Here is an 18,918-nt window from a genome sequence, read left to right as displayed (position 1 = left end):
CGATGCAATATAAGAATATTATAATAAACAAACCCTGGCATTATATTTCCCCAAACTCTATTGAGCAATAGATTTGGAACAACAGTGGAATACAAACACGCAATGCCATCATAGTGATGTCCACTGTAGATTATGCCCAGTATAGACCGCAGAATTAGGCTATACAACGTTCTTAGCTTGCACTGCCATCATTAAAATCGTGGCTAATTCCATTTAGCCACATTTTTTGCCCTATCAGTGATGCTGAAAAATAATAATCTCAGTAACCACCTGCCCAGTGCCTTAAATAGTGAAGATTTGCAACTGTAGATATTCTACCTTTAACACAGTCCTAAATAGCCGGCCTCTTATTCTGCATTCTTCAGTTAGATGAAACAGCCTCTCGCCATCTGGTGTTTTGCATTTGTCATTGTACTTATTGTTGTATTACCATTATCATGTGTACTGTGTATTCTGAGTTTCATGTGAACAAGAAATTTAATTGCGCCCTGGTGTAGATGACAAACTAATCTCAATATATCCTGTCATCTCATAGAATGTTGTGCATCACAGTATGATCACTTAGTGTTCCCCCAAACTCTAGCGAGTGCAGACCACTCTTCATTGCAAAAGAAAGCCTACTTATCACATCAATCAAATGTAGTGAATCTACCGTGCATTGCCTCAGAAGCACATATATCTTTCCTTGGTTACAGAGACCGCAGCTACAGTCAATGTAGCCTCGCTGAAGCAAGACCTTTATTCTTCTGCTCTAAGCACTAAAATATTCGATGTCACAAATTAAGCAGCAACACATCATCGACATGATAGGAATAATGCTGATAAACTCCCTCCGGATTAATTTTGCTTCGCACCTTTGCATTCTTGATCTCTCCAGTGGCAACAGAGGCCTGTGATACCTTGTTGCAAAGCATCATTCAGCAAAACAGAACAGTGGGACTAGCAGAAATGTAGTGCAGTCGCAACACCAGAAATACTAAGTTTAAAGAAATGGCATAGTGGCAGGAAAAGTGAGGACAAATTGCACAACTAGCTGTTACCTTAGCATGCAATTGCAATGACAAGAACAATGAACAATATTTATTTGAACCCTTGTGTCATCGGCTCTGCATTTTATTTTAGTGATTTACTCCTGGACTCAATGTGTCACTAACCCTTGGTATAATAGGGCATTGGTTCATGTCCAGCCTTATTGATGCATCCGTTATTATCTTTCCATAGGACTCTGTCTCTGTCCATAGGCCGGGATTCTATGCTGATCGCTTTCTGAAGTTCATGAGCAGCAGAGTGTTTAAGAAGACATTTTGTGAGTATCAGGGACTACTGATTATTGTCTGCCCTTTTTTGTAATGGGCAGATCAAATGGAAAAAATGTCCAACTATAATTGCTGAATACAGATGACCATTCAATCTATTGTGTTTGTATCAGCTGTTCGAAAGAGCAAGCCAATTAGTCCCATCACCCAAGCTCCTTCCTGTGATGATACAATGGTCTCAATTTCTTTAAACAATTCTATTTGGAAAAGTTACTATTGAATCCACCTCTCGTGCAACCATACCACTCCTGATCACCACATTTTAGTCCAATTTTTAACAATTATATAGATTTCTGATCTTGTAGTATTTTTTTCCCCCATCAATTATTTAAATTTGTGCCATGTGGTTACCAAAGTTGGAAATTCTACTTTACGCCTTCAAAAGTATGATCACTATGAAATCCCTTCTTGCCTATCACTTTTCATAAGTCAAAGGAGCAGTAGTCATTCGGCCAATCAAGTCTACTACACCATGCAATCATGGCTGAATAATCTTTCCCACTCAACACCATTCTCCTGCCTTCTCTCCGTAACTTTGGATACCCTTACCAATCAAGTATCTGTCAACCCCTGCCTTAAATACCCAATAACTTGGCCTCCACAGCTATCTGTGGCCATAAATTCCACAAATTCACAACACTCTGATTAAAGAAATTCCTCCTTGTCTCCTTTTGAAAGGTACGTCCTTTTATTTTGAGACAATGCCCTCTTGTTCTAGACACTCCCACTAGTGGAAACATCCTCTCCACATCCATTCTATCCAGGCCTTTCACCATTCAGTAAGTTTCAATGAGGACCCTCTCATCCTTCTAAACTCCAATGATTACAGGCTTGGTGCTGTCAAACTTTCATCAAATGTTAACCCAATCTTCTCCAGGATAATTCTCACAAGCCTCTTGAACCCTCTCCAATGCCAGCACATCCTTCTTCCAATGTGGGGCCCAAAACTGCTCACAATACTTCAAATGCAGCCTGACCAGTGCCTTATAAAGTCTCGGCATTAAATCCATGTTTCTATACTCTAGTGTTCTCGAAATAAATTCTAACATTACATTTGCCTTCTTTACTACTCATTCAACTTACAAATTAACTTTTTGGGAATCCTGCACCAGCACTCCGAAGTCCCTTTGCACCTCCGATTTCTGAATCCTCTTCCCATTGAGAAAAATATTCAATGCTAGTACCACCAAAATACATGACTGCACACCTTGCTACGCCATATTCCATCTGTCACTTTGCCTACTCTCCAAATCTTCCTGCAGAGTCCCTGCTTTCTCTACACTACCTGCTCTTCCACCTATCTTCTTATAATCTGAAAACTTGGCAACAAAGCCTTCAATTCCCTCATCCAGGTTATTGATATACAAAGTTAAGAGTAGCGGCCCATACTAACCAGTAAAAGCCCACTTTATTCCCACTCTTTGCCTTCTGCCATTCAGCTGCCTTCCATCCATGCTAGCATCTTCCCTCTAGTGCCATGGGCTCTCATCTTGTTCAGCAGCCTCGCATGCAGCACCTTATCAAAGGCATTCTGAATATCCAGGTAAACAACATCCACTGGCTTTCCTTTCTCTAATCCTGCTATTAACTACCTCAAAGAATTCCAACAGATTTGTCGGGCAAGATCTCCCCCTCACAAAACCATGCTGACCAGCCTATTTTATCATGTGCTTCTAAGTACTTGGAAACCTTATACTTTATAATGGATTCTAAAATCTTAACAACCACTGAAGTCAGGCTAACTATCCCCACCTTTTTGAATGGCAGAGCAACATTTGCAATTTTCCACTCCTCCGGAACCACTGCTGACTCTAGTGATTTGTGAATGATCACCACTAATGTTTCCGCAATCTGCAAAACCACTTCTTTCAAAATACAGGTGTGTAGTCCATCTAGTCCAGGTGACTTATCCACCTTCACCAACACACTTTTCTAACAAACATAATCTGTTTCCTCCTTTTGCTACAATGTTGGTCATTTCACAAAATCTTTCTTGTGTTGTTTTGAAATAAATGTTCATTTGATGAATTCAATAGAGCTAAACAGGCCCTTTGTCAACTTAGGCATGCTGGATCATGCTTGTTTTCAAGCTGGAAAGGGTACAGAGAAGATTTACAAGGATGTTGCCAGGGCTAGAGGGTTTGGGCTATAGGAGAAGGTTGAGTAGGCTGGGAGGTCTATTCCTTGGAGCGCAGATGAGGGGTGATCTTATAGAGGTGTATACAATCATTAGAGGAATAAATCAGGTAGATGCACAGAGTCTCGTGCCCAGAGTAGGTGAATCAAGGACCAGAGGACAGGCTAAGGTGAAGGGGAAATCATTGAATAAGAATCTGAGGGGTAACTTCTTCACACAAAGGGCGGTGGATGTATGGAACAAGCTGCCAGAGGTGGTAGTTGAGGCTGGGACTATCCCAACATTTAACAAACGGTTAGACAGGTACATGGACAGGAGAGGTTTGGAAGGATATGGACCAAACGCAGGCAGGTGGGACTTGTGTGATCAAGTTGGGCCGAAGGGTCTGTTTCCATGCTTTATGACTATGACCAAAGTCCATTCTGGGCTTGTCCCATTTATCTGCATTGGCCCATATCCTCAAACCCTTCCAGTCCATATACCCTGTCCATATGTTGTAGGTTGACAGGAATGCAAATTTTTGGCATTTCAAAAAGCTAACTTTGGTTTCTCTACAAATTGTTATGACTAGCTGTACAATAAGTGAGTTTGATATTCCGTTGCTTCTGACTGCGCATGCCCAGGTCAAAGGTCACTATGCATAAACAGCCCTGGAAAGCAATGAAGCAGTGGACCTTCATTTCTTCTGTTTTTTTCCAGCTTTGATTTGTCTAGGTAAGAAAATACTGCTTTCAAACTATGAAATAGTTATTTATAGTTCTTTTGTTAAAAGCTAAGATTATTTTGTCATTTTTATTGCTTTATTATGCTTTTGTGATTGAGCGAGTCCGTGGTCGGTGTCAGGCCCGGGTTTGTTGAGTTGCTGCTGGATCATCCCCGTCCCCTTCCCCTCCTGGGTGTCTCGTCGCTGTCCGGAGGTGGCTGGAGGTGTTGGGCCGGGCCGGGCCGGGCTTGCAGCCGGCGCAGGGAGAACGTTGAGTTACTGCAGCGCGTTTGTGTGTATGGCTGGTGCTCGGCTTTCGCCGGCGCCAGGGGAGTTGGCCGCTGGTGGTCCCAGGCCCGTTGGGGAGAGGGGTTGGGTTGGAGTTGGTGCTTCTTCTCCACAATGGCTGGGGGCCTGGGGCCGCTGGTGTCGTCGGTCCGGACCTGTCGGTTGGCCCGGCGGGAGTTGAGCTGGGGTTGCCGCTTCTTCTCCGCGCTGGCTGTGATTGATGACATCAGCGGCCACCCCCCCCCCCCCCCCCCCCCCCCCCCCCCCCCCCCCCCCCCCCGGCGCCGGCAAAAAGCAGAGCACCAGCCATACACACAAAGTGCTGCAGCAATGCAGCCTGCAATTCCGGCAGCAAGCCCGGCCCGACACCTCTGGCCACTGCAGACAGGAACAGGACACCCGGGAGGGGACGGGGCGGACTCGGCAGCAACTCAACAGTCCCGGGCCCGACACCGGCCACAGCCGAGCACGATCTTGCATACTCACCAAAGCATAATAAAGCAATAAAAACGACAAAATAATCTTAGCTTTTAACAAAGGAACAATAAATACAACTATTTCATAGTTTGAAAGCAGTATTTTCTTACCTGGAAGAAACAAAGCTCGAAAAAACAGAAGAAATGAAAGTCCACTGCTTTCCAGGGCTGTTTAAGCATAGTGACCTTTGACCTGTGCATGTGCAGTCGGAATACCGAACTCGCTTATTGGCATCAATGTATTCTCCATATCTAGTGCTGGATAATTTTATTTTAAAGTGTTTGGTTTGATTAGAGACACATTTACATATCCTGGACTTTGCCAAAACTGCAAGATTCCACTAGCATTCCACTAATCGGAAAGTACTGTGCATGTAGTACCTTGGGGATCCTAAGCTTTATATTTCCCTTTTAATATTTCAAAAGAGATATACTGTTGGATATGTGACTCTAAAATAATAACGGAAGATGATCAGGCAGGAGATTGGAGGGATATAGATCATGTATGGACAGATGGGATTAGTTCAAAGTGGCATCATGGTCAATGGAGGCGTGAGCCATTTATGTGTTGTCATGTTTTATGTTCTACATAGATTGCTGAAAATACACATCAGTCGGGTAACTTCTGGAAGGATCGAACTTGGGTCTCTGGCACTGAGGCAGGGGCTCTACCAGCTGCCCACTGTGCTGCCCATGTTAAAAAGCATATGGGACCATAGGCCTTATGAATAGAGTTGTACACTACTGACAAGTCATAATGAACATTTATCAAACACTGGTTCAGCACATCTGGAGCATTGTGTCCAATTCTAAGCACTGCCCTTTAGGAAAGATGTGAGCTTCAGCTAGGCTGCAGAACCTATTTACTAAAATAATCCTAAGGATGAGGACTTCAGTTATGTGGATATAATAAGAAGCTGGGGATGGTTCTCTTTGAAACAGAGGAGATTGAGAAGATTCAGTTGTGGTATTTAAGGAAAAGATGAGTGAATTCTGAGTAGTTAAATAGAAACTGTTCCCTTTGGTGTATGTAGTCAAGTACCAGGGAACATAAAATGAAATTGACTGGCGAAAGAACTAGGTGACACGAGGGAAACCCATTTAATAAAGTGTTTAAGAGCTGGAAGTTACTGTTGGGAGGGAATGGATTCGATTATAGCATTCAGCAGAGTACTGAATAAGTGTTTGCTAGGAAAAAAAATCTGCGGTTCTCTGGGTTTGGGCCAAGCATGGAGTAACACAGAAGATCTGCCATGATATTAAATGACACCAGCTTTGAATGACTCTATGGCTGACCTCTGCTTCATATGTTGTTGCGCTTGCCCTTTGTCGTCTGTCAAATGAATTTCGTATCATTGTCCATTTTTCATTTTCACAGCCTTGCGATCATCTCCGTCGAAGAAAGCTCGCAATTCCATTCCGGTTGTTAAATACATAGGGCAGGATGTTCCATCCTCTGGACACATAAAGGACATGAGTGAGGGGAAGAGTGAGATGCTGTTGGGAACTAGGAGCTATTGTAGCCTTGACGAGGAAGGTAATTCTGGCATGGTGGTTGTGTTTAATCTTATTTTGACATTGTTCACATTAGCATTAATCTAAGGTTAATGTCTAAGTGACAGGGACTGTCCATTAATGCTCTTTGTTTTGTTCATATAGAATTTTGATTTGAAATTATTTCTGCTGTAGGATTGCAGATTTGGATGAATAATAAATTGCAATTTTTGAAAAAGGACAATGGTACACAGGAGTTGAAACTTAAGACGCTTTGCAGATGTTTTAGTTATCTTAATTTTAGTAAAATCGCATTATTACCCAATTCCACACTTAATACTTCTGAAATTAAAGTAATACCCTTGTCATTTTATAATCCAATCTATTCAGAGTTTACTTCCATTCCCACTTCTCTCCAGTGCAGATGAGCTGATTCTTTGCCCAATAACTCTGAAGAGAAAAGCAGTGAGGCCATATGTAAATATACTCTGAGCTTAATCACCAATTTAAGAAATAAGAGTGCGAAATTGTATGTGAATCTTACAATCAGCACAAAATGAAGTCGTTCAATCCATCGAGTCTTCGGAGGTAATTTTTTTTTTTTTTGCTCCTACCTACATGCATCACCTACAAATTTCCCTCTAAGTATATCCAAATCCCTTGTATTTTAAGTTATTACTAGCTAATCTCCCACTGTCCTTTCAGGCAGCACATTCCAAATCCTAACAACTCATAGCCTATTATTTGTCCTTGTGTTACCTCTGGTATATTTTCCAATTAACTTAAGCCTGTGCCCTCTGGTTAATGACCCTCCTGTTAGTAAAAGCAATTTATTTACTCGGACAAAAGCCTTTATGATTTTGATTACTGCTATTAACTCTCCCTTAAGGAAACAACCTGAAATTCCTGATTCATGGTAACATTCTAATTAATCTCTTCAACCCAGCTCAAGACCATGATGTCTTTCCAAACTATGTTGTCCAAAATTGGACAAAATACTCATGCTGGGTTTCATCTAGTTTTTAGTATAAAAAATTAAGGCTGGAAATACCTCATAACAGGCCGTATCTATGGGAAGAGAAACTGAGTTAATATTTTAGGTCAAAAATCCTTTGTCTGGTGCATTTTCTGTTTTTATTTTAGATTCCCACTATGTGCAGTTTTTTATTTAATTTCCATCCAGTGTTTTATAACTTACCTATTTTTGTAACTGAGCCTGCACAAGATTTACAAAGCCAAAGTTTCTGTGTGTTTTATTTATAAAGAGCTGTTTCAACATTATCCTACCTTCAAAGATTTACCAGTACTCACTCCTAGGTCCTTGCATTTTTTAATCCCTTTTAAGATTGTACCATTTAGTTTGTACTGACTGATCTTTCGTATCAAAATAAATAATTTCAAACTTCTGTATTAAATGTTACTGGTGTCTTCCCACGTCTTCAGCCTGCTTGTCCCCCTGAAGGCTGATATTCAATACTTGGTCGCATATAAGAGATTGGGGTAATTTGCAGAATTTGAAATTTTACACTGTACATACGAAAAAGATCTCTATGTTGACTCTGGGGAAACACCCTTCTATTTCCTTTTGGAAAAAAACAGCTGTTCACCACTGCTCTCTGCTTTCTGTCCCTCAGTCAGCTTTGTATTCAAGCTGCCATTGTTCCTTTAATCTCATGGGGTTTAATTATATCTATTATGACACTTGGAACATAATGTCATTAAATAACTGAGTTCAAAGGCAGAAACTTGAGCAATGCAGCATAACACTGAAAAGTACTAACCATTTTAATTTCAAATGTGTAACCAAATCAATGGAAAGGAAATTAACACCAGAATTAGTTGGCAGCCGTTACTTTTATCAGAATGTTGAAGGCTGAACTAGAGATCTTTAAAATTGAAGGGGTTTTCAGCAAGATGCGTCTATTTGTGGGAGGGTAGAGATGGAATACCTGTACTGTAAATAGAGGATCATCATTAATAATCCCATAGGGAACGGAAGTCAGCCAGATAGTAGGGAGATTGTGGAACTCGCTGCTAGACAGCATAAGGTAAAGATCAGAGCAGAGATGCAATTAAATGAATGCTGCATAATACCAGAGCGAGGAGTGAAGTGAAAGTGAGACATAGGGAGTTTAAATACTAGTATGGACCAGATGGATGGAATGATCTGCTTCTGTGCAGTGTGATTGATATGGAAGATTTGTGTTTCCGATAGAGGGCACGGCTGTTTTCTTATTTAAACAGAGTATGAAGCAAGTACTAGGGAGCTAATTGTGTGGGTATTAGGAACATTGGGTGGTTGTTGAATGAGTCGTCATTGTTTGACTGAAGTTGAAAACTGTCTGAATTAACATTCACTCTTGCATCAAATTAAACCCTATTATGCAGCATTAATTCTATGGGTTTAAAAATAATTTCAGATATAGTGCCGCTGCATTTGAAAGGCTTGTTATGCTGTGCATTTTGCATCATTTACAAAAATGTATTAAATCTGAAGAGAGACACAGGTGACACCCCAGATCAATAACTTTTTGTCCGAAATGAAAAGCATTAAAAGTAGAGAAGGAGGGGTGGAGAGCAGAGAGCAACGGAAGATCTTTGATCGGGTGTAGGGCAGGCATGAGAAATAGAAACACAATGGTAGAACAAGGTGAAAGAAAGTGGTCCTGAAAGAGGTTTCAAAACAATAGATCAGGAATCGGAATAATTTTCTGAAAGTCGAAAATTCTAACAAAAAATCCAAAGTGAGTTTAATTTCACTTTTCACAGAAGACCATATTTCAAGGGGGATTTTTTAATTATTGAATTGAGATTTCCCAAATGTGAAATCTTAACTTAAGCTCTTGCATGAGAAATTGGAACAGGAGTTGGCCATGAGGGCCTTCGAGTCTGTTCTGTCATTGTCAGAATCATGGCTGATCTTCTACCTCTGCACCATTCTCCAGCACTGCACCCACAGCTCTTGATTCCCTTAATGACTCAAAATCTATCCATATTTTTCAATGGACACAATGATGAAGCTTCCAGAGTAGCTTTGCAATGCCACTGCTACACAACTCTCTGAGGAACGGAGTTCTCATCTTCATCCTGAATGTTTATCCCCATATACAAGACTGTGCCACTGGTCCTAGATAGATGAAACTTCTTTCCTGCATCCAGCACATTCAAAGCCTGTAAGAATGTTGTACCTTTCAGTGAGATTGCCTCTCGTTCTTCTACACACTGGATAATATAATCCCACTCTAATCAATCTCTCTAGGTGTGGCAAATCCGCCACCTCTGGAATTACTCTTAGGAATGTTTACTACACCACCTCTATGGCAGGTATTGCCCTTCTTTGCTAATGAGACCAAAGCTATACAAAATATTCTAGGTGCAGTATCACCCAAGGCTTTAATTGCAATCAAATATTTTTTTCCTGGATTCAAACCCTTTCATAGTAAAGCCCATGTTTAAAGGTGTCTAATGTGGGTTGTAAATGACTTGTGAATTTAATCATTTGATACAAAGCTGCAGAGAGCTTCAACCTATGGAGGAAGGGGGAGAAAATAGCAATCAACCAACTATACCTGCATGTTGATCTTGTATTTATATACATCCAGGGCCCATCAAACGTCAACGTCCCAAACATTTACCATTGAATAAATCCGCTGCATTGATGTTATGTTCACAAAAATGAATGAAGCCACATTTCCCACATTAACTTTCATTTGCTATGTTCCTGCCCACAAGCAAGTGAAATCATATTTTATTTGACCCTCACAAACATCTAAAGCCAAATAAAGCTGTTGCTTGGTTGTGTACCAGTAACCTGTCATGGAAGCATGGGGGCTGTGTTACTAGACTGGACATTTAAGGGCTAGAATTTACATTCAAGTACAATTTCCATGGCATCTGGGGAATGTCAATTCAATTTAATAAAAACATCTGGCATGAAGAACTGGTATCAGACACATCTGTCAGCAAGCAATAAAACTTACCTTGTTCATTAGATGTAAATCTGCCAGTATCTGGTATGTCTCCATGGCAATGATGTTGACATCTTACTGATGTGGCTCAACAAGCTGTTCTGTTTCAATGCAACTACGGTTGTGAAATGCTGAAAATATATATTTAAAATGTTGTTGGAGCAGATAATCAGTACTTTAGTTGAAAGCCAAACTAAGCTTTCTCCTTGCTTTGTAGCAATGGGATTTCGCAGACGCAGACCTGACGTCTTGCCCAGCACGGCGTCTTTATTTGAAGCAACCTCCTTGGCAACGACACTTTCCTCCACTTCGCTACTTCTGAATGAACCAACGCCATCTGAAGGAACGGCAAATTCCTCAATCAAGTAGGAGTCTTGTTATTTTGTAGAGCTCATGGGCTGTTGAATGTTGTGTTCTGCATGTTGCAAAGATGTAAGAAACGGAAACGTTGAGGTTCCCAGTTCATAAGGCGTTTTCAAAGGCAAATGTATCTGCAAATATTGCCAGATGGTTTAATGTCAACTCCATCAGGGATGCTGTCATAAATGTCGAGGAGCATTCTGCATTGGTTTCATGTCCCAGTTGAGGAGAAATCCTGCAGGGGATAAGATTGACACTGAGGCAGATCAGTAGTTTATTATTCCGTATTTTGTACCACTGCCATCACTCGTGACTGCCTTGAGATTGAGAGTTGCTGGTGGCAGAGAAATGTGTAGCGTGTTTGATTGTTCGGCAAGTGCCCTTGGGGATGTATTGACTTGTTATTTGGTGTGATGGCGCAAGAATCTAAAAATCAATCATTTCAGGTGAATTATCAAATCATGGAATGGGAATTGAGCTAGATTGTCTTTTCATGGTACTAATATTTTCTCCTGTACTCCTTTCTTCCCTGCCAAATATATCACAGGTTCAATTTGTTGCTGGCCTGTTTTAAGTGCCTTGAAACAATATTCATTAAGACTAGACAATGACGAATAATTCACCTATAAGATGTCACATTACGTGGACACTGGGCCTGTGTGGGAGCTTTTGGCATGGTCTGATCACTTGTAGACTGAGTGCATGCACCCTGCTCAGTTTGTCTGAGGTTGTGTTTCTTTTTTGGAAAAACAAATCAAAAGACAGTAACTTACAACTATTCACTTCACGTTCTGCAGGTTTGGGTTTTCAGGTTTGTCATGAGCCTGGATATTGAAAGGGAAAGTAAACCACGATTTTGAAAAGCTCTAACTGCACTTTATCAAACACCATGGCACTGCTTGACATAATGGGCATAACTATCTGCACTTTCACTTCCAAAATTTAATTTTGAGTGTGACAAATACTGATGGAAGTAAAAATTTAATCTGCATGCCTGTCTGACATAACCAATGGGGAGAGTGGCTTCCAATTACCTTTGTAACCACAAACTATCATACAAGGGGTGTCTGTATATTGGTTTAGACCAGCCCCACACCTGGGTACTAATCATAGTAACTATAAATTGTCTGCAAGTCAAATGAATCGGGCACAGTATGCTACAAGAAACAGAATGAGGAGGAGTAGGGGAAAGAAATGTGCATCCCAGCCATCGGAAGAGACACCACTGCCTGGAATCAGCACTCAGAACTGAATTGCAACATTGCTCTGCTGTGCCGTGTTAAAATTCAGAACAGATTCGGGACCATGTCATGGAAGACCAAAGAAAGTTATTCCACCTTGAATGTTTCTTTCCGTTTAAAGGACTTGGAATTGAATGAAACTCTCAAATCGATTCTTTTATTGTACCCTTTGTCGTGAGGCTGGATGGTCTCTGTGGGGGAAACTGTTTTTAAAACAGAAACATACTCAGTTTTGTTTTTTGCAACCACATTGATCATTTGCCAGAGTTAGCTACTTTTCTTGCTGACCAGTTATGATGAGCTAATTTTTGGCAAAGATACGTGAATATTACCTTCCTTTGGTATAATAAGTATCAATACCGCAGTGCACAGAAATGGTTCGCTGTAAAAGGTTAAATATATTTTAAAGGCATGGATGGATACGAATAACCACAAGAGAGGAAAACGCATGAATTACTAACTGCAAGCTAAATGTAATTGAAAACAAAGGAGTTTCCTTAAGAGCTTGGTACTTCCTGCAACTGATACGGTTGAAGTGACCATTGATATTATTTAAGGAAGAAGGAAGAAAAATCCCAGATATTTGGAGTTTTTTTTCCCTTGATCTAATACTGGGCAGTTATGACAATGTTTACTTGACATTGCACTCAAAAGCTGACACCCTTAAGAAACCCTCTTCACTTTGGGGAAACCTTAGATGTTTTGTATTTAAAATCTTTCTATCAGTATCTATCCAAGACAACTGTCCTTGAGGACAGTTGGATAGTCTACTAGGTGAATTGGAGCAAGATAAGTTTTATACCAAGAATTTTCATTTAAATTTTGAAGACAACAAAGCTTGTGTTAATCAAAGCCAATAACCGTTACATTTCAGCATCGTGAAGAAACCATCAAAATATATAATTAAACAGTGTTTATCAAATACATTGTTTCAAAAGCCACTCACAGCCAGGTATTGAATACTTTAAAAAAAACATTAAAAGCTGATTGGCTCATTTTATATCAGTCATATGGATTTGTTTGTCCAGACAGCAATCTGTTCAAAAATTGGAGCATTATTCTGTTCTAGGTTCCCCCACAACTATTTGTTTAATGATTAATTTTCTGTGCTTTTGTGTTTTTTAAACCTGTTGTTCATGTTGCTGTTCAGAAGTCCTTTTAAAATTAAGTACCACATTAAATGATGCGGAAACTTTGTACTAATGCCTCTGTTTTAATCATTTAATAAATTCCTTGCTATGTTTTGCAATCAAGATAATGTCCTCTCATCAAACAGCATGCACACATGCAATAGGGTTTAGATTAGATTGATGTCAATAAGAACAGGGGAGAAACATTCTCCAGCAGCTGAAAGCAAAACTTGCATAAAAAGAGTTTCTTGTTAGAAACCAAACATGGGCACCTCCAGGACGTGACTGCAGGAATTTCTCACTGCAGTGTCCAAGAACTAATCATATTTTAGTAATGAATCGGGTTGCAGGTGACATTACAAAAGGCGGTATCGTAGCTAGCGAAGATGGTGATCAGAGGTTGGGCAGGCTGGAAAGTTATTCTTTGGCGCGTTGGTGGTTGAGTAGTTATGTTACAGAGATGTATAAGGTCATGAAGGAAATAGTGTAATTGCACAGTTTTTAACCAGCATAGGTGAATTGAGAACCAGAGGACTTGGGTTTAAAGTGAGAGGGAAAGACTTAATTGGATCCAGAGAGGCAACTTTATCACACAGAGCATGGTGAGTACATGGAACGAGCTGCCAGAGGAGGTACAGTAGTTGAGGCAGGCACTATAAAAACATTTAAAAGACACTTGGTAATTCAGATTTCACTGTACCTTAATTGGTACGTGACAATAAACTGACCTTTGAACCTTTGACAGGTACATGGATAGGAAAGATTTGGAAGGATGTGTGCCAAATGCGGCCAGATGAGACTAGTGTGAATGGGGCATCTTGGTCAGCAAAGGCACGTTGGAGTAAAGGGCCTGTTTCCATGCTGTCTGGCTCAATCTCCCGCAGCATCATCAACGACCTTCCTTTCGTCAATAAGGTTGGGGGTGGAGAATTTTAGTTGTTGACTGTGCAATGTTCACTTCTATCCGTGACTGCCCCGACAATGCAGTCCAAGCCTGGATGCATTATAAACTGAAAAACCTGACTACGGGCTGATAAAGTGCATTTCTAGTGGAATAGTCATAAGACCTCCTCTTCACGTGCAGTGCTACTGATTTGAGAAACTCAGTGACATTCTAGTAATTTGCTTTGACCTAAAACCTAATTGGACAGGCTTCATAAATACCATAGCTAAAAGAAAAAGCCAAAACTTAACCTCTAACTTGCCTATCCACAATCTTGAACCTTTCCACCATTTACCAAACCCAAGTCAGTGGCATGATGGAATACGTTTGCATTGGCTGGATGAATGCAGCTTCAAAACAGAAGAAGCTCCACACCAACCATGACAGAATAACCAAGTTAATCAGCACTCTAGCTGACAGTCTATGCTTGGATGCTTTGTATCTCACCTACAAAGTACACTACAGAACTCTGCAAAGTTTGTTCAACTCATATAACCATATAACAATTACAGCACGGAAACAGGCCATCTCGACCCTTCTAGTCCGTGCCGAACACGTATTCTCCCCTAGTCCCATATACCTGTGCTCAGACCATAACCATCCATTCCTTTCCCGTCCATATAACTATCCAATTTATTTTTAAATGATAAAAACGAACCTGCCTCCACCACCTTCACTGGAAGCTCATTCCACACAGCCAACCCTCTCTGAGTAAAGATGTTCCCCCTCATGTTACCCCTAAACTTCTGTCCCTTAATTCTCAAGTCATGTCCCCTTGTTTGAATCTTCCATACTCTCATTGGGAAAAGCTTATCCACGTCTATCCCTCTCATCATTTTAAAGACCTCTATCAAGTCCCCCCTTTAACCTTCTGCGCTCCAAAGAATAAAGCCCTAACTTGTTCAAACTTTCTCTGTAACTTAGTTGCTGAAACCCAGGCAACATTCTAGTAAATCTCCTCTGTACGCTCTCTATTTTGTTGACTTCCTTCCTATAATTAGGCGACCAAAATTGTACACCATACTCCAGAATTGGCCTCACCAATGCCTTATACAATTTTAACATTACATCCCAACTTCTATACTCAATACTCAAGGCCAGCACACCAAAAGCTTTCTTTACCACCCTATCTACATGAGATTCCACTTTCAGGGAACTGTGCACAGTTAGTCAGTCATCAAGCTCTTCCAATCACTATTCCATTCACAAGAAGGGTCTCGACCCGAAACATCACCCATTCCTTCTCTCCAGAGATGCTGCCTGTCCCATTGAGTTACTCCAGCTTTTAATATCTATCTTTGGTTTAAACCAGTATCTGCAGATCCTTCTTACACATTAGCCAATCAGACCCTGCAGCGCTTCAGCATTTGATTACTACTACAGCGAGCCTGTTGCAAATAAATTACTTTTGGCTCAAATCAGAGTATGGTCTGGGTTCCTTGAATTCATTCGTACTTTGTGAATCATGATTATTTGTAATGATGGGTATAGAAACATAGAAACATTAAAAATAGGTGCAGGAGGCAGCCATTTGGCCCTTCGAGCCTGCACCGCCATTCATTGTGATCATGGCTGATCATCCACAATCAGTAGCCCGTGCCTGCCTTCTACCAATATCCTTTGATTCCGCTAGCCCCTAGAGTTCTATCTAACTCTATTTTAAATTTATCCAGCGAATTGGCCTCTATTGCCTTCTGTGGCAGAGAATTCCACTAATTCACAACTCTCTGGGTGAAAAAAGTATTTTTCATCTCCCCTTTATTCGTAGACTGTGGCCCCTGGTTCTGGACTCCCCCATCATTGGGAACATTTTTCCTACATCTAGCTTATCAAGTACTTTTATAATTTTATACGTTTCTATAAGATTGCCTCTCATCCTTCTAAATTCCAGTGAATACAAGCATAGTATTTCCAATCTTTCCTCATATGACAGTCCCGTCATCCCGGGGATTAACCTCGTGAACCTACGCTGCACTGTCTCAATAGCAAGGATGTCCTTCTTCAAATTAGGAGACCAAAACTCCACACAACACTCCAGATGTGGTCTCATCAGGGCTCTGTACAGCTGCAGAACAACCTCTTTACTCCTATACTCAAATCCTCTCATTATGAAGGCCAACATGCCATTAGCTTTCTTCACTGCCTGCTGTACCTGCATGTTTACTTTCAGTGACTGGTGTACAAGGACACCCAGGTCTCGTTGCACTTCCCTTTTTCCTAATCTGACACCATTGATATAATAATCTGCCTCCTTGTTCTTGCCGCCAACGTGGATAACCTCATATTTATCTACATTGTACTGCATCTGCCATGCATCTGCCCACTCAAGTCACCCTGCAAACTCCTAGCATCCTCTTCGCAGTTCACACTGCCACCCAGCTTTGTGCCATCTGCAAATTTGCTAGTGTTAATTTTAATCCCATCTAAATCATTAATATATATTGTAAATAGTTTCGGCACCGAGCCTTGCGGCACTCCACTCGCCACTTCCTGCCATTCTGACAGGGACTCGTTTATTTCTACTCTTTGTTTCCTGTCTGCCAACCAATTCTCTATCGATGTCAATGCCCTATCCCCAATACCATGTGCTCTAATTTTGCCCACAAATCTCCTGTGTGGGACCTTATCAAAGGCTTTCTGAAAGTCCAGATACACTACATCCACTGGCTCTCCTTCATCCATTTTACCTGTCATATCCTCAAAAAATTTCCAGCAGATTAGTCAAGCAGGATTTCCCCTTCATAAATCTATGCTGACTTGGATCAATCCTTTTACTGCTATCCAAATGTGCTGTTATTACTTAAGACTCCAACATCTTCCCACCATCAATGTCAGGCTAACTGGTCTATAATTCCTTGTTTTCTCTCTCGCTCCTTTCTTGAAAAGTGGGATAATATTAGCTACCCTCCAATCCACAGGAACTGATCCTGAATCTATAGAACATTGGAAATCACCAATGCATCCACGATTTCTAGAGCCACCTCTTTGCGTTCTCTGGGATGCAGACCATCAGGCCCTGGGGATTTATCAGCTTTCAGTACCATCAGTCTACCCAATACTATTTCTCGCCTAATGCAAATTTATTTCTGATCCTCTGTCTCCCTAGATCCTCTGTCCTCTAGTACATCTGGAAGATTGTTTGTGTCTTCCTTGATGAAGACAGAACCATAATACCTGTTTTGCCGTTTCCTTGTTCCCTGTAATAATGTCACCTGTTTCCGCCTTCAAGGGACCCACATTTGTCTTTAATTTTGTAGCAGTTCAAGAAGGCAGCTCAACCTGCACTTTCAGAAGCGCATTAGGGAGGTGCAATAAAACTAGGATTGCTAGTGCAGTCCCACGGCCTGTGAATGGTAATAAGAACGTGATTATGGCACGACTCTTTCCTGTTAGATATATTTAAGGAACTGCTGCGATATTTTGCCTGTTTCTCACATTATTATTCCATGAGACACAGTTTTTTTTTCTGGAACCTTAGGATGCAGCCCAGGCACTTATACTTTCTGATTCGGTTATATAAATGTTTTCTGAGCATTTAGGATAACTTTCAGGAATCTGCCATGCTCATGAATGCGAGAATAATTCTTTAGTTAATGGAGCTGTCATTTTAAGTTAACTAATGAGGGATTGTGGTAGCTGACCAGTGCAATATCCTGTTACTAATCCTTGTGCCAAAGCTGCTGCAGAATGTTTACATCTTTTGTTCAAAGTGGTTCGGCTGATCTTACGTACTTTTTCTGAAATTCTTTTATCAGGATTGAATTTGTTTTTTGTAATCTGCATCTATCACTTTCCCTCCTTATTATTTTCCTGGTTTAAAGCAAATCATTTCCGATTTTGCAGTGCTCGTTCCTTGTTCTATTCATTCGTGACTTACGATTACACATAGAAGTTGGCATCGGTTTGGTGCTCTGATAGCAAACAGAAATTTCTGGTGCTGTGTCTGAAGGCAGCTGGTGCCATGATACAAAGGATCATCTGTTGGATTTCTACGTAGAGAAGTAATTAAGTGTTGAGTTTGCAGACTCGTCCATTCAACAGTAAGATAAAGAAGACCAGGCTAGAACAACCTCTTCTGTGCCTACTTGGACTAAGAGGTATTCACAGTATTTCAGAATCAGAATGGGCTTCCTGAGATGGAAAAGCGATGTGGTTATAGTTTTATGTGGATTTTGAATTGTGCTGCTGATTGAAAGAAGGATTGTCTGTTACATTGCCCATACAGGAATAGAAGGAAGCATTCATTAAAATTGAGGAAAACACCAACCAGGTGTGATTGCCTGGAAGCTCATTGACTTGGATGGTAAAGGGGTTTGCTGGATTTAATTTATGTAGTCCTTCATGATACAGGTTCTAACACACCATCTTGTATGGCAACATCTGTAACTAAAAGTGAATGCATTCTAGATTTTACCAAAATGGACAATATATTTGGTGGATGTTTTTTTCGGTATTGTAGCAAACTGCCTCTTACCTCTCTTGCTTATTCGATTGTTGTGCCACTTGCTAGCGAGATTTACAGCCCTATCTAGCCAATCATGTTGATACATCACAAAAAAATGTTGTTGAGACTTGCTTCCGCCCTCTTGGTCTATAGTCATTGCACACTGTTCATCCAGGTAATATTTTGAAACTATTTGGGTTCTTACTTTGTCCTCTTGTCAATCAACAAACCCCATCCCCTTGGGTGAATGTTTTTTCTATAAATTCTCCTAACATCTCCATAAACTAAAAATCCATGTTTAGTTCATGGATCCATCCATCCATCCAAAAATCCATGAAAAATCCATCCATCCAAAAATGTATTGCCCCCCCTTAATTTTGTACACCTCAACAAATTCTTCCCTCCACATTCTCCGTTC

At 40.7% G+C, this 18,918-nt stretch overlaps 1 protein-coding gene across 8 annotated transcripts in view; it reads left to right on the top strand.

The window, feature by feature from the left end:
* Positions 1 to 18,918, top strand: part of LOC129695518 (phosphatidylinositol 4-phosphate 5-kinase type-1 beta-like) — a 146,546-nt gene that overhangs the window by 114,650 nt on the left and 12,978 nt on the right. For all 8 annotated transcript variants that reach the window (XM_055632505.1, XM_055632512.1, XM_055632504.1 and 5 more), the window contains 3 exons: positions 1,222 to 1,306; positions 6,299 to 6,457; positions 10,600 to 10,747. In XM_055632505.1, coding sequence (XP_055488480.1) covers positions 1,222 to 1,306; positions 6,299 to 6,457; positions 10,600 to 10,747 — 392 coding nt within the window. The remainder of the gene's footprint in view (positions 1 to 1,221; positions 1,307 to 6,298; positions 6,458 to 10,599; positions 10,748 to 18,918) is intronic.

The sequence above is a fragment of the Leucoraja erinacea genome, chromosome 3 (genome assembly GCF_028641065.1).
Source record: "Leucoraja erinacea ecotype New England chromosome 3, Leri_hhj_1, whole genome shotgun sequence".
Classification (NCBI taxonomy): domain Eukaryota; kingdom Metazoa; phylum Chordata; class Chondrichthyes; order Rajiformes; family Rajidae; genus Leucoraja; species Leucoraja erinaceus.
This window is presented reverse-complemented; position numbering and strand designations above follow the sequence as displayed.